Raw genomic sequence first — 15,313 nt, 5'->3', positions numbered from 1 at the left:
TAGAAAATGGAAGAAGTTCAAGATGAAGGTCAATCACCCTCGGTCTGGGGCTCCATGCAAGATCTCACCTCGTGGGGCATCAATGATCATGAGGGATCAACCCAGAACTACACGGCAGGACCTGGTCAATGACCTGAAGAGAGCTGGGACCACAGTCTCAAAGAAAACCATTAGTAACACACTACGCCGTCTTGGATTAAAATCCTGCAGCGCACGCAAGGTCCCCCTGCTCAAGCCAGCGCATGTCCAGGCCCGTCTGAAATTTGACCATCTGGATGATCCAGAGGAGGAATGGGAGAAGGTGATGTGGTCTGATGAGACAAAAATAGAGCTGTTTGGTCTAAACTCCACTCGCCGTGTTTGGAGGAAGAAGAAGGATGAGTACAACCCCAAGAACACCATCCCAACCGTGAAGCATGGAGGTGGAAACATCATTCTTTGGGGATGCTTTTCTGCAAAGGGGACAGGACGACTGCACCGTATTGAGGGGAGGATGGATGGGGCCATGTATTGCGAGATCTTGGCCAACAACCTCCTTCCCTCAGAAAGAGCATTGAAGATGGGTCGTGGCTGGGTCTTCCAGCATGACAACGACTCAACACACAGCCAGGGCAACTAAGGAGTGGCTCCGTAAGAAGCATCTCAAGGTCCTGGAGTGGCCTAGCCAGTCTCTAGACCTGAACCCAATAGAAAATGTTTGGAGGGAGCTGAAAGTCCGTATTGCCCAGCGACAGCCCCGAAACCTGAAGGATCTGGAGAAGGTCTGTATGGAGGAGTGGGCCAAAATCCCTGCTGCAGTGTGTGCAAACCTGGTCAAGACCTACAGGAAACGTATGATCTCTGTAATTGCAAACAAAGGTTTCTGTACCAAATATTAAGTTCTGCTTTTCTGATGTATCAAATACTTATGTCATGCAATAAAATGCAAATTAATGACTTAAAAATCATACAATGTGATTTTCTGGATTTTTGTTTTAGATTCCGTCTCTCACAGTTGAAGTGTACATATGATAAAAATTACAGACCTCTACATGCTTTGTAAGTAGGAAAACCTGCAGAATCGGCAGTGTATCAAATACTTGTTCTCCCCACTGTATTTACATTTTACATTTTAGTCACTTAGCAGACGCTCTTATCCAGAGCAACTTACATGAGCAATTAGGGTTAAGTGCCTTGCTCAAGGGCACATCGACAGATTTTTCACCTAGTCGGCTCGGGGATTAGAACCAGCACCCTTTCGGTTACTGGCACAACGGTCTTAACCACTAATCTACCTGCCGCCCATATGAGATGAGTAATACAAGATATGTAAACATTAAAGTGGCTAGTGTTTTCTAGTCTATGTCTATAGGCAGCAGCCTATAATGTGCTAGTGATGGCTGTTTAACAGTCTGATGGCCTTGAGATAGAAGCTGGTTTTCAGTCTCTTGGTCCCAGCTTTGATGCACCTGTACTGATCTCGCCTTCTGGATGATAGCGGGGTGAACAGGCAGTGGCTCGGGTTGTTGATGTCCTTGATGATCTTTTTGGCCTTCCTTTGACGTCGGGTGCTGTAGGTGTCCTGGAGGGCGGGTAGTTTGCCCCCGGTAATGCGTTGGGCAGACAGCACCACCCTCTGGAGAACCTTGCGGTTGCTGGCGGTGCAGTTGCTGTACCAGGCGGTGATGCAGCCCGACAGGATGCTCTCAATTGTGCATCTGTAAAAGTTTGTGAGGGTTGTAGGTGCCAAGCCAAATTTCTTTAGCCTCCAGATGTTGAAGACGCTCTGTTGCGCCTTCTTCACCACACTGTCTGTGTGGGTGGTCCATTTGTTTGTCAGTGACGTGTACGCCAAGGAACTTGAAGCCCACCAAGTGGAAGAAGTGGGTGCTCAGGGTGATAAATACGTTTCCCACTAGTAATTACCAGTTTGAGGGTTATTCAAGTGGATTTTTGCCATTCGTATGTGGTAAATTCCCACTTCCAAAAGAAAAGGAGAGCCGCACACTCTAGGAGCTCAGATGCAATAATTTAATAACCTAAAAACCAACGTTTCGACAGACAAGCTGTCTTCATCAGGGTATAATGATTCCCACTTCCCACATGGTTACAAATGCACTATGACACTGCCTCCTTCAGTGCCAGATGCACACTTGTGAATCTCCATAAATGGGGCATGTCTGTAGCACAGCGACATCTCCCACTCTGATAGGCTTTCACTGTTAAAAGTATGTGCAACACAGGGTGCATTGGCCAATTCATTGAAAGCTTTGGGTATATAGAGTGGGTACTACCTGTTTGCTGAAATGGGTGCAAGAGGGAAGTTTGTAACGTGGTTGGAGCATTTTCATGAGGAGCTGGAATATGGTTCTGTATGGCTCAGTTGGTAGAGCATGGCGCTTGCACCGCCAGGTTTGTGGGTTCGCTTCCCGGGGCCACCCATACATAAAATGTATGCAAGCATGACTATAAGTCGCTTTGGATAAAAGCGTCTGCTAAATGGCATATATTAAATATGAATATGGAGCTGGATTACCTGCCAAAAGGTTGAACAAACGTAACATTAGGATCGTAAGAAAATCCATACATAAATTGTTAGGATCGTAAGAAAAGCCATGCATGAAACGTGAAATGTAATCTGTGAACATACCAACACCATGTTACGACTACTGACTAACATTCTAGGCTTGAATAAATCTTGTGATGTAATTCGTACAATAATACCTTTCAGAGATCCTGGCAGTTTCATCTCACCAACAAAAAAAACTTACACCAAGTGGCCTGTGAGGTGTGCTACGAGAACAAGCATAACACAGCATAAAAAGCGGAGGTCAGGGAAACCGGAAAGGGGTATCCTGCACGTTTTCAAGTTGTCTCTATTATTCAGTTGGGTTTACTTCACATTTAGGTAGCTAATGTAATGGATTTGTTTGCCAGCCCAAGTCTAGATAGCACTAAGATGTATTATGCCTACAACAGGGAAGTTTTAGTTCCCTGGGTGTATCTCTACAGCATGGGCATCCCCATGCATGTACCTTATCAAAATGCAGTGCATTCGGAAAGTATTCAGACCCCATGACTTTTCCACATTTTGTTACGTTACAGCCTTATTCTAAAATGGATTAAATAAATAAAAATTCCTCATCAATCTACACACAATACCCCATAATGACAAAGTGAAACAGTTTTTTTGAAATTTTTGCAAGTGAATACCAAAAACAACCCAGATACCTTATTTACATAAGTATTCAGACACTTTTCTATGAGACTTGAAATTGAGCTCAGGTGCATCCTGTTTCCATTGATCATCCTTGAGATGTTTCTACAACTTGATTGGAGTCCACCTGTGGTAATTTCAATTGATTGGACATGATTTGAAAAGGCACACACCTGTGTATGTAAGGTCCCACAGTTGACAGTGCATGTCAGAGCAAAAACCAAGCCATGAGGTCGAAGGAATTGTCCGTAGAGCTCCAAAACATGATTGTGTCGAGGCACAGATCTGGGGAAGGGTACCAAAACATTTCTGCAGCATTGAAGGTCCCCAAGAACACAGTGGCCTCCAACATTCTTTAAATGGAAGAAGTTTGGAACCACCAAGACTCTTCCTAGAGCTGGACCCAGCCAAACTTAATTGCAAAAGGGTTTTCTAATGATCAATTAGCCTTTTAAAATGATAAACTTGGATTAGCAAACACAACGTGCCATTGGAACACAGGACTGATGGTTGCTGATAATGGGCCTCTGTACGCCTATGTAGATATTCCATAAAAAATCTGCCGTTTCCAGCTACAATAGCCATTTACAACATTAACAATGTCTACACTGTATTTCTGATCAATTTGATGTTATTTTAATGGACAAAAAAATTGCTTTTCTTTCGTAAACAAGGACATTTCTAAGTGACCCCAAACTTCTGAATGGTAGTGTATGTTCAACCTTTTGGCAGCTATCTTGCTCCATACTGAAATGCCCTATCAGCAGCTATAAACCAAAGACTGTAAAAAATGTAAACACAGCCTACCTATTGCTCTTGTAATTTCTTTGGCCCGGTCAGAATCAGCTGCCAAGGGCTGCTTGAATGACGATGTGTTGTGTTTTGCGTTTCTGTCTTGCTCTGGTTTACTGGGGTGATGTCGGCATAAATCCGTCAACATATTTGAGGTGTTGGCAGCTGTATAGGCTATTGTCGTTGTGCGCAGCGAATTACTGTTAACGTTTTATCAACAACTGTCCATCGCCATTGTAATCTACTGGGAAGCCAAAATGTTCCCAAACTGGAGATTTTAAACGATGATGGAGGATCCTCCAATTCTGGTTGATCGACTCCACCACTCGCAACCGTACAGAACTAGTTCCTGGCTGCGCCTCACAAAAGGACAGTTTGAAATGCGCCAATTAAGATTAGAATTCTGATTACAATGTGCGCATAGGCTGTAGTTGTTTTAACGGAATAGCCCGAAATGTTTTTTTACAGCTAAGATTTACTCGAGACAATAGGACTACAACGCAGTGTAGTGTTATCATTTTGAATTAAAACAATTTATGTATTCATTCGGGTTCACAGTGCGGTCCGAACAGAGGTCCCCATGTACCGTTACACCTCATTTTTGTTATATGTTGACAGTTGTATTTGTTTTTGATCATTCAATCAATTGAAATTACATCCCGCAACTGTGGTTTCTTGTTTTTAAATCAGGAACTTCTGTAACTGCAAGCACGCCTGATGTCTGCCGAGGCTTCTGCAGGGAGTGTGGCAGCTGCCTCCGTCCCCACCACCCAGTCCTCTGGCCGGGGCAGTGAGGAGAAGGGGGTTGGAGGGGGTCTGGCGGGGAGTAAATATGTGAAGCTGAATGTTGGGGGCTCCCTGCATTACACCACGGTACAGACCCTGAGTAAAGAGGACGGTCTACTAAGGAGCATGTGCAATGGAGGAGCAGAGGTCACCATAGATTCGGAGGGTAGGTATGGACCTATGTGTATTATTTATGTATGCCAGTGTTTCCCAATATGTTATTCTAGGATCACGCAGGCTTGCACATCTTTGTTCCAGTCCAGCACTACCACACTTGATACAACTATTCAACTAATGGTCACCAATGTTGGGAATCAGGTGTGCCAATGCTGGAAGAAAACGTGTAGTCCTAATGGAGCCAAAGGAACGGATTGGAAACACTGGGCCGTGTTCAGCAAGGCATAACGGTGTGCAACATGCAATTTCATGGAAACAGTGCTGCACTGAATGATCAGTTGAAGAATATTGTGATTTATGATGGCTCAGAGGGCAATTTTGTGCAGTGTGCTGGTTTTGATTTTTCAAATGGTCACACCCATATTGGTTAGTTCACACCCACCACATGGGAGCAAACATACCTCGAAGACTGAATAACGGTGCACACCATTTTGGGAAAACATGTCGCTCAGTACAAACCGTTTACTCCCGTTTTGCAGCGTGTGACGGGATGTGACTTATTTACCTTTTTGTTTTCTCCATATTCTCAGGAATGACTAAAGCAATCGCCACATGGAAAAATTAGAAATTTAGATGAGATTGATTCTTGCCTATGTCTAATCTGTTCTCACCCCTTCTCAATCTTTTTCCTCTCCTTTAGGCTGGGTAGTGTTGGACAGGTGTGGTCGCCATTTTGGCTTGGTGCTGAACTTTATGCGGGACGGCTCGGTACCGCTTCCGGAGTCGCACCGAGAGCTGGAGGAAGTTCTGAAGGAAGCTCAGTACTACAGGGTGCAGGGACTAGTCCAGCACTGCACCTCTGCCATGCAGGTAAGACCCAGACTGACCCAACAAAAATTATAATTGTGTGTAAAGCACTGAGCTGAGTGTCAGTATTATTAAATGTCCTTCGCTCTTTGTGTTTGTCTTTGAGCTAAGTCTTATCAAATGCTTTCAAAGTGCAATATACTGTATGTGAGTCAAATAACTGTTATGCACTAATCTAATCTATCTAATGCTTACATTGGATCCCAATGTTTGTGTGTTGAATACCCAGGCCAAAGTGTCAGAAGCCTCCCATAGTGTGAGTCAGAAGCCTCCCATAGTGTGAGTCAGAAGCCTCCCATAGTGTGAGTCAGAAGCCTCCCATAGTGTGAGTCAGAAGCCTCCCATAGTGTGAGTCAGAAGCCTCCCATAGTGTGAGTCAGAAGCCTCCCCATAGTGTGAGTCAGAAGCCTCCCATAGTGTGAGTCAGAAGCCTCCCATAGTGTGAGTCAGAAGCCTCCCATAGTGTGAGTCAGAAGCCTCCCATAGTGTGAGTCAGAAGCCTCCCATAGTGTGAGTCAGAAGCCTCCCATAGTGTGAGTCAGAAGCCTCCCATAGTGTGAGTCAGAAGCCTCCCATAGTGTGAGTCAGAAGCCTCCCATAGTGTGAGTCAGAAGCCTCCCATAGTGTGAGTCAGAAGCCTCCCCCATAGTGAGTCAGATGTTCATGTGAATCAAATGCCTTCGATGTCCCACAGAAACAAAGGGACGTCTATGAGGGTGTATGCCGCATTCCCATGATTACCTCAGCCAAAGAAGAACAGAGAATGATAACCACCTGCAGGAAGGTGAGAGAGGGATAGAAAGAGGGTGGGTGAATGGGAGGGAGGACGGGCATAGGTAGGAAGGCTGTCCATTACAGATGGCAGACTGGTTTGACTTTAAATGCTTACTTTGATCTCCGACCTTAGCTCTGGTATCATTGCTTAGCTTTAGCTCTCATACTGATTTTTATGTCGATGTGAGTTTAGATTTTCTATTGCCTTGTGTAAAGTGTCTGAGTGTTCTGAAAAGCGCTATACAAACAAAAGTTATTATTATTATTAAAATGGACCCTCAACATTTTTCAGCAGCTTAACTTTTCCAAATTATCAGAAAATGCTCAATATTTGCTACTGTTACATTAGTTCTAATGTTTCCTGTCTCCCACAGCCTGTAGTAAAACTACAGAACAACAGAGGGAACAACAAGTATTCGTACACCAGGTAATATTTTTATTTTTTATTTAACCTTTACTGACACCAAGGTCTCTTTTACAGATGAGCCCTGAATTACAGAAAATACACATCAAAATACAAATACAAAATGCAAGCAGAAAGAAAGAAAACATGGTCATAAAAACAAACACATTCATCAGTAATAAGGTCATCAATCAGCTTTCTGAATTGCCCTAGAGGCACCAAAACATCCAATTTAAGAACATTTTGAAGATTGTTCCACAAATAAGGTGGAAGAAAACTAAAAGCTGATTTACCTAACTCAGTAGAGAGACCAAAGGAATCTCCAGAGTTAGCCATCCCTGAGACCCAGGTGTGTAACTCATACAGTGGGGAGAACAAGTATTTGATACACTGCCGATTTTGCAGGTTTTCCTACTTACAAAGCATGTAGAGGTCTGTAATTTTTATCATAGGTACACTTCAACTGTGAGAGACGGAATCTAAAATAAACATCCAGAAAATCACATTGTATGATTTTTAAGTAATTAATTTGCATTTTATTGCATGACATAAGTATTTGATACATCAGAAAAGCAGAACTTAATATTTGGTACAGAAACCTTTGTTTGCAATTACAGAGATCATACGTTTCCTGTAGGTCTTGACCAGGTTTGCACACACTGCAGCAGGGATTTTGGCCCACTCCTCCATACAGACCTTCTCCAGATCCTTCAGGTTTCGGGGCTGTCGCGGGGCAATACGGACTTTCAGCTCCCTCCAAAGATGTTCTATTGGGTTCAGGTCTAGAGACTGGCTAGGCCACTCTAGGACCTTGAGATGCTTCTTACGGAGCCACTCCTTAGTTGCCCTGGCTGTGTGTTTCGGATCGTTGTCATGCTGGAAGACTAAGCCACGACCCATCTCCAATGCTCTTACTGAGGGAAGGAGGTTGTTGGCCAAGATCTCGCGATACATGGCCCCATCCATCCTCCCCTCAATACGGTGCAGTCGTCCTGTCCCCTTTGCAGAAAAGCATCCCCAAAGAATGATGTTTCCACCTCCATGCTTCACGGTTGGGATGGTGTTCTTGGGGTTGTACTCATCCTTCTTCTTCCTCCAAACACGGCGAGTGGAGTTTAGACCAAAAGCTCTATTTTTGTCTCATCAGACCACATGACCTTCTCCCATTCCTCCTCTGGATCATCCAGATGGTCATTGGCAAACTTCAGACGGGCCTGAACATGCGCTGGCTTGAGCAGGGGGACCTTGCGTGCGCTGCAGGATTTTAATCCATGACGGCGTAGTGTGTTACTAATGCTTTTCTTTGAGACTGTGGTCCCAGCTCTCTTCAGGTCATTGACCAGGTCCTGCCGTGTAGTTCTGGGCTGATCCCTCACCTTCCTCATGATCATTGATGCCCCACGAGGTGAGATCTTGTATGGAGCCCCAGACCGAGGGTGATTGACCGTCATCTTGAACTTCTTCCATTTTCTAATAATTGCGCCAACAGTTGTTGCCTTCTCAACAAGCTGCTTGCCTATTGTCCTGTAGCCCATCCCAGCCGTGTGCAGGTCTACAATTGTATCCCTGATGTCCTTACACAGCTCTCTGGTCTTGGCTATTGTGGAGAGGTTGGAGTCTGTTTGATTGAGTGTGTGGACAGGTGTCTTTTATACAGGTAATGAGTTCAAACAGGTGCAGTTAATACAGGTAATGAGTGGAGAACAGGAGGGATTCTTAAAGAAAAACTAACAGGTCTGTGAGAGACGGAATTCTTACTGGTTGGTAGGTGATCAAATACTTATGCCATGCAATAAAATGCTAATTAATTACTTAAAAATCATACAATGTGATTTTCTGGATTTTTGTTTTAGATTCCGTCTCTCACAGTAGAAGTGTACCTATGATAAAAATTACAGACCTCTACATGCTTTGTAAGTAGGAAAACCTGCAAAATCGGCAGTGTATCAAATACTTGTTCTCCCCACTGTATGTCTAAAGTTTAGTAATGATGTTTGGTATAGTGGGAGTTTTTGTAAAAGCTTTTATGAATGAAAACATAGCAATGATTCAACCTACGTGACATCAAAGAGGGCCAACCAGCTTTCTGGTAGAGAATGCAGTGATGAGTACTAAAACTGTTGCCCGTAATAAAGCGCAGTGTGCTATGATAAACTGCATCTGCACGGCTTTAGTGAAGTGGCAGCTGCATTCATCTAGATGATGTCGCCATAGTCTAGGATCGATAGGAAAGCTGACTGAATAATCAGCTTTCTATAGAAGAAGCCCATTTGTATTCTCAGCTTCTTAACTAACTCATCAATATGCTTTTTAAAAGACAGCTTTTCAACTATCCCAGATATTTATAAGCAGGGACACGATCAATATGGGCACCATCCAAAGTACATATGCTTAAATCATCAGTTATTTTTATGCGCTCTAGAGAACAACCTGTACTTAGTTTTACCTGTATTCAATACTAATTTCAGGCCAGTTTTTCTGTAATACAATGAAAGCATACTGTAGTTCCGATAGAGCCTGGTCAACCGTTGGTGGCAATGGCATACACAACAGTATCATTGGTGCGGCATACAAGTGCAGGTTACAATCTTTTACAGAAAAGTCAATATTGTTAATGTAAACAGTACAAAGTACAGGACCCAGAATCGACCCCTGCACGACACCTATGTCCAGATTTAACACCATCAGTAGATACACATTTGAGTTCCATCTTTCAAGTAATTTTTAAACCAGTTACAGTGAGGGGAAAAAGTATTTGATCCCCTGCTGATTTTGTACGTTTGCCCATTGACAAAGACATGATCAGTCTAATTTTAATGGTAGGTTTATTTGAACAGTGAGAGACAGAATAACAACAAAAAAATCCAGAAAAATTGTTATGAATTGATTTGCATTTTAATGAGGGAAATAAGTATTTGACCCCTCTGCAAAACATTACTTAGTACTTGGTGGCAAAACCCTTGTTGGCAATCACAGAGGTCAGACGTTTCTTGTAGTTGGCCACCAGGTTTGTACACACCTCAGGAGGGATTTTGTCCCACTCCTCTTTGCAGATCTTCTCCAAGTCATTAAGGTTTCGAGCCTGACATTTGGCAACTCGAACCTTCAGCTCCCTCCACATATTTTCTATGGGATTAAGGTCTGGAGACTGGCTAGGCCACTCCAGGACCTTAATGTGCTTCTTCTTGAGCCACTCCTTTGTTGCCTTGGCCGTGTGTTTTGGGTCATTGTCATGCTGGAATACCCATCCACGACCCATTTTCAATGCCCTGGCTGAGGGAAGGAGGTTCTCACCCAAGATTTGACGGTACATGGCCCCGTCCATTGTCCCTTTGATGCGGTGAAGTTGTTCTGTCCCCTTAGCAGAAAATCACCCCCAAAGCATAATGTTTCCACCTCCATGTTTGACGGTGGGGATGGTGTTCTTGGGGTCATAGGCAGCATTCCTCCTCCTCCAAACACGGCAAGTTGAGTTGATGCCAAAGAGCTCGATTTTGGTCTCATCTGACCACAACACTTTCACCCAGTTCTCCTCTGAATCATTCAGATGTTCATTGCAAAACTTCAGTCGGGCCTGTATATGTGCTTTCTTGAGCAGGGGGACCTTGCGGGCGCTGCATGATTTCAGTCCTTCACGGCGTAGTGTGTTACCAATTGTTTTCTTGGTGACTATGGTCCTCCCATGTAGTTCTGGGCTGATTCCTCACCGTTCTCATGATCATTGCAACTCCACGAGGTGAGATCTTGCATGGAGCCCCAGGCCGAGGGAGATTGACAGTTATTTTGTGTTTCTTCCATTTGCGAATAATCGCACCAACTGTTGTCACCTTCTCACCAAGCTGCTTGGCGATGGTCTTGTAGCCCATTCCAGCCTTGTGTAGGTCTACAATCTTGTCCCTGACATCCTTGGAGAGCTCTTTTGTCTTGGCCATGGAGGAGAGTTTGGAATCTGATTGATTGATTGCTTCTGTGGACAGGTGTCTTTTATATAGGTAACAAACTGAGATTAGGAGCACTCCCTTTAAGAGTGCGCTCCTAATCTCAGCTCGTTACCTGTATAAAAGACACCTGGGAGCCAGAAATCTGTCTGACTGAGAGGGGGTCAAATCCTTATTTCCATCATTAAAATGCAAATCAATTTAACATTTTTGACATGCGTTTTTCTGGATTTTGTTGTTGTTATTCTGTCTCTCACTGTTCAAATAAACATACTGTTAAATTTATAGACTGATAATTTCTTTGTCAGTGGGCAAACGTACAAAATCAGCAGGGGATCAAATACTTTTTTCCCTCAATGTATGTGTTGTTCAACGTAGGCCTACATTCCATGAGACTTTAAAAAAAAATTATGCAGGGCTTGACATTAACCTTGATATTACTTGTCCTAAAGCCCAAGTAATTTGTCCAAACAAAACAAAAAAGGTCTGTAAACACCATTGGCGTAATAGGTGACTGGAACTGCGTTGTAGGCTTTTGTGTTTGTGTATGATGCAAGAAACTACTTTACTAAATCAAATTAATGTATTATTACAATAGAGAATCAGACAAAAATGTAGGCTACCCTCTGCCTATTGGCTTTTTTTGCATATTCAAGCCTGTCTCAAAATACAACACTGCTCTTTTAAGACAAAATCAAAGCTCTTACCTGACTCTCTTTTGAAAGATAGCAAGAAATGTTCAGGTTTTGTGCTTTTATAGGAAGCAATCACTCTCCCATTGCTGACCAAAACAATGCTATAACTGGGCTAATAACTTTCTAAATAGCAAAGAATATCAACAAATGCTCTTTGATCTCAAAAGCACATACTCTTGACAGTAGGCGATTGAAACGACCTCCTGCTACATCAAAATCACAGACTCAATCTTGCAAATGTAGGTTTGTTGCATTGAAAATGGCTGATACTATGTTGATTCGATCACTATTCCTACATTAGAAGGAAACGATCTGTTTTAAGGAATGATGTGTAAACTAATGGGGCAACTCTAGTGAAGTTTAGTGAAGTTCAATCTTGCGCGGGCCAGCATTTGTTCTGCGCGGAAGTCCTGAGGGAGTTGCGTGGCCGCGTGCGCGCAGCTTAGAGGGAAAATTGCCCAGGAGTTTGGGCATATCCAATTGGTAGTCGTGTTATAGCTGCTGTTGACTTTATAGGTGATTCCATGCCTAAAGTCTCACTTTTAGCAAGCACTGCCACAATTAAGCTAAGCAACAAAAAAGTTACATTACTTACTGCCTACTCTTAGGCAGTAAGTAATGAGATTTCAGGGTTTCATGTATGTCAGGCATTGTTGCCAAGGGGTGATGCATCTCAAGTCAGGATCTCACGCTCTCTGCATGTGTATGTCGACAATGGTGCTGTGTCTTTGGGATTGACCCAACTCTTTGCTTTTCCCTCTCCTTCAGTAACTCGGACGACAACCTGCTGAAAAACATTGAGCTGTTTGATAAACTGGGGCTGCGCTTCAACGGGCGCGTTCTGTTTGTCAAGGACGTGCTCGGGGACGAGATCTGCTGCTGGTCTTTCTATGGTGAGGGCCGCAAGATCGCCGAGGTGTGCTGCACGTCCATTGTCTATGCCACTGAGAAGAAACAGACCAAAGTAAGCCCAATTAAACCAATTTCACTCAGATCTTCTACAGCTTAAACACTAACATGGAGGCTAGCAACATCAGGGTTTAGGTAAATGCTAGGGTATACAGTGCCTTAAAGTATTTACACCCCTTGACTTTCCACATTTTGCTGTTACAAAGTGGCATTAAAATGGATTTCATTGTAATTTTTTGTCAACAATCTACATAAAGTACTCTCATTTCAAAGTCTAACAAATTCAAATTTTAAAACCATTATTGAAAAATAAAACACTATCTTGACTAGATGGATCAATACATGTTAGAATCACCTTTTGGAAGTGATTACAGCTGTGAGTATTTCTGGGTAAGTCGAGCTTTCCACACCTGGATTGTACAACATTTGCCCATTATTATTATTATTTTCAAAGTTCTTCAAGCTCTGTCAAGTTGGTCATTGCTAGACAACCATTTTCAGGTTTGCCATGTATTTTCAAGCAGATTTAAGTCTGTAACTCAGCCACTCAGGAACATTCACTGTCTTGGTAAGCAACTCCAGTGTAGATTTGACCTTGTGTTTTAGGTTATTGTCCTGCTGAAAGGTGAATTCATCTCCCAGTGTCTGGTGGAAAGCAGACTGAACCAGGTTTTCCTGTAGGATTTTACCTGTGCTTAGCTCCATTCTGTTTCTTTTTTTATCCTGAAAAACTCCCCAGTCCTTAACAATTACAAGAATACCGTTAGGGCTGGGCGAGATATAGAATTAATTTGAATATATGTTTTTGCGCGATATTCCAAATGCCTTTATCGCAAGAATAATTATTTTCCTGTTTTTATGAGCATTCATGTCCGCTTGTTCTCATGTTGTCTTTTTGGTCTCGTATCCTTCACTCCTTCTGTGCTGTGTCACTGAGGTATAATAAGAACTGGAGACTGCGTCCAATATGTCTGCCCTTTGTTTTCAAGGTAATGTACTCATGTTCGCATACGCCGATTCATGGACCGTCTATATCCGGGTTGCATCCGGACCAACATCACATGCGCACTAGCGCTCAGTGCACACAGGGAGCAGCATGAACAGCGACGACGTCGTCACGTTATCCAAAAACATGGCAGACATTGGATGAATATAAAATGTTAATATCTTCGGCTGTCAGTGATGGGAAGAAAAATCTGCCTCTGCAATTATTTGAATAATTCAATGGATGTTTTGTGCACAAAGGTGATCACTAAAGTGTCTTATTAGTCTAACTTCTCTATGTGGCCGTCTATGGAAATTGTCTTTCTAGGCCGGGCGTCAGTTAAACTGCAGCACCGACGCAAAACATATAAAGATATATATATATAATGATATATAATGGCGCCGGAGGGGATGGCTGCCGTTTGTAACTTGTTTTGTACATAAAGTTGCTGCTACCCTCTCTTATGACCGAAAATAGTTTCTGGACATCAGAACAGCTATTACTCAACTCGAACTGGACGAAGATGTTTTCTTTAATGAGTCCGGCGCGAAGGAAATACTGCTTTCTGGAGACCAGGCCCAAATCCCGGTAATTTGTGTGAAGAAAAGGCGGAGATACAGAGGGAGAAGGTCAGGGTGCCTTGTGAGGATTCAGAGGCGAGTGAGTAAATCGCCACTACCATCGGTTCTATTGGCCAACGTGCAATCACTGGAAAACAAACTCGATGATCTACGGTCGAGACTATCCTACCAACGGGACATTAAAAACTGTAATATCTTATGTTTAACTGAGTCGTGGCTGAACGACGACATGGATAATATAGAGCTGGCTGGGTTTTCCATGCATCGGCAGGAAAGAGCAGCTATGTCTGGTAAGACGAGGGGCGGGGGTGTGTGTCTATTTGTCAATAACTGCTGGTGTGCGATGTCTAATATTAAAGAAGTCTTGAGGTATTGCTCGCCTAAGGTAGAGTACCTCATGATAAGCTGTAGACCACACTATCTACCAAGAGAGTTCTCATCTATATTATTTGTAGCCATCTATTTACCACCACAAACCGATGCTGGCACTAAGACCACACTCAATGAGCTGTATAAGGCCGTAGGCAAACAAGGAAATGCTCATCCAGAAGCGGCGCTCCTAGTGGCCGGGGACTTTAATTTCTACCAGTATGTCACGTGCAACCAGAGGGGAAAAAAACTCTAGACCACCTTTACTCCACACACAGAGAAGCATACAAAGCTCTCCCTCGCCCTCCATTTGGCAAATCTGACCATAATTCTATCCTCCTGCTTACAAGCAAAAACTAAAGCAGGAAGTACCAGTGACTCGCTCAATACGGAAGTGGTCAGATGACGCGGATGCTACGCTACAGGACTGTTTTGCTAGCATAGACTGGAATATGTTCCAGGATTCATCCAATGGCATTGAGGAGTATACCACCTCAGTCACCGGCTGCATTAATGAGTGCATCGACGACGTCGTCCCCACAGTGACCGTACGTACATATCCCAACCAGAAGCCATGGATTACAGGCAACATCCGCACCGAGCTAAAGGCTAGAGTTGCCACTTTCAAGGAGCAGGACACTAATCCGGACACTAATCCGCTATGCCCTCAGATGAACCATCAAATAGGCAAAGCGTCAATACAGGACTAAGATTGAATCCTACTACACTGGCTCTGACACTCGTCGTATGTGGCAGTGCTTGCAAACTATTACGGACTACAAAGGGAAACCCAGCCGCGAGCTGCCCACTGACGCGAGCCTACCAGACGAGCTAAATCACTTCTATGCTCGCTTCGAGGCAAGCAACACTGAAGCATGCATGAGAGCACCAGCTGTTCCGG

General features: G+C 43.5%; 1 protein-coding gene across 1 annotated transcript in view; it reads left to right on the top strand.

The window, feature by feature from the left end:
* The window catches only part of LOC121569799 (BTB/POZ domain-containing adapter for CUL3-mediated RhoA degradation protein 1-like), a 33,648-nt gene that overhangs the window by 7,151 nt on the left and 11,184 nt on the right, over window positions 1-15,313 (top strand). Inside the window, exons 2-6 of the mRNA XM_041881003.1 lie at window positions 4,679-4,940; window positions 5,592-5,761; window positions 6,453-6,542; window positions 6,907-6,959; window positions 12,337-12,532. Of these exons, the coding sequence (XP_041736937.1) occupies window positions 4,706-4,940; window positions 5,592-5,761; window positions 6,453-6,542; window positions 6,907-6,959; window positions 12,337-12,532 (744 nt within the window). The 5' untranslated portion in view covers window positions 4,679-4,705. The remainder of the gene's footprint in view (window positions 1-4,678; window positions 4,941-5,591; window positions 5,762-6,452; window positions 6,543-6,906; window positions 6,960-12,336; window positions 12,533-15,313) is intronic.

The sequence above is a fragment of the Coregonus clupeaformis genome, chromosome 7, assembly GCF_020615455.1.
Source record: "Coregonus clupeaformis isolate EN_2021a chromosome 7, ASM2061545v1, whole genome shotgun sequence".
Classification (NCBI taxonomy): Eukaryota; Metazoa; Chordata; class Actinopteri; order Salmoniformes; family Salmonidae; genus Coregonus; species Coregonus clupeaformis.
The sequence above is the reverse complement of the archived record's forward strand: the minus strand, read 5'-3'. Positions and strand labels throughout refer to the sequence as shown.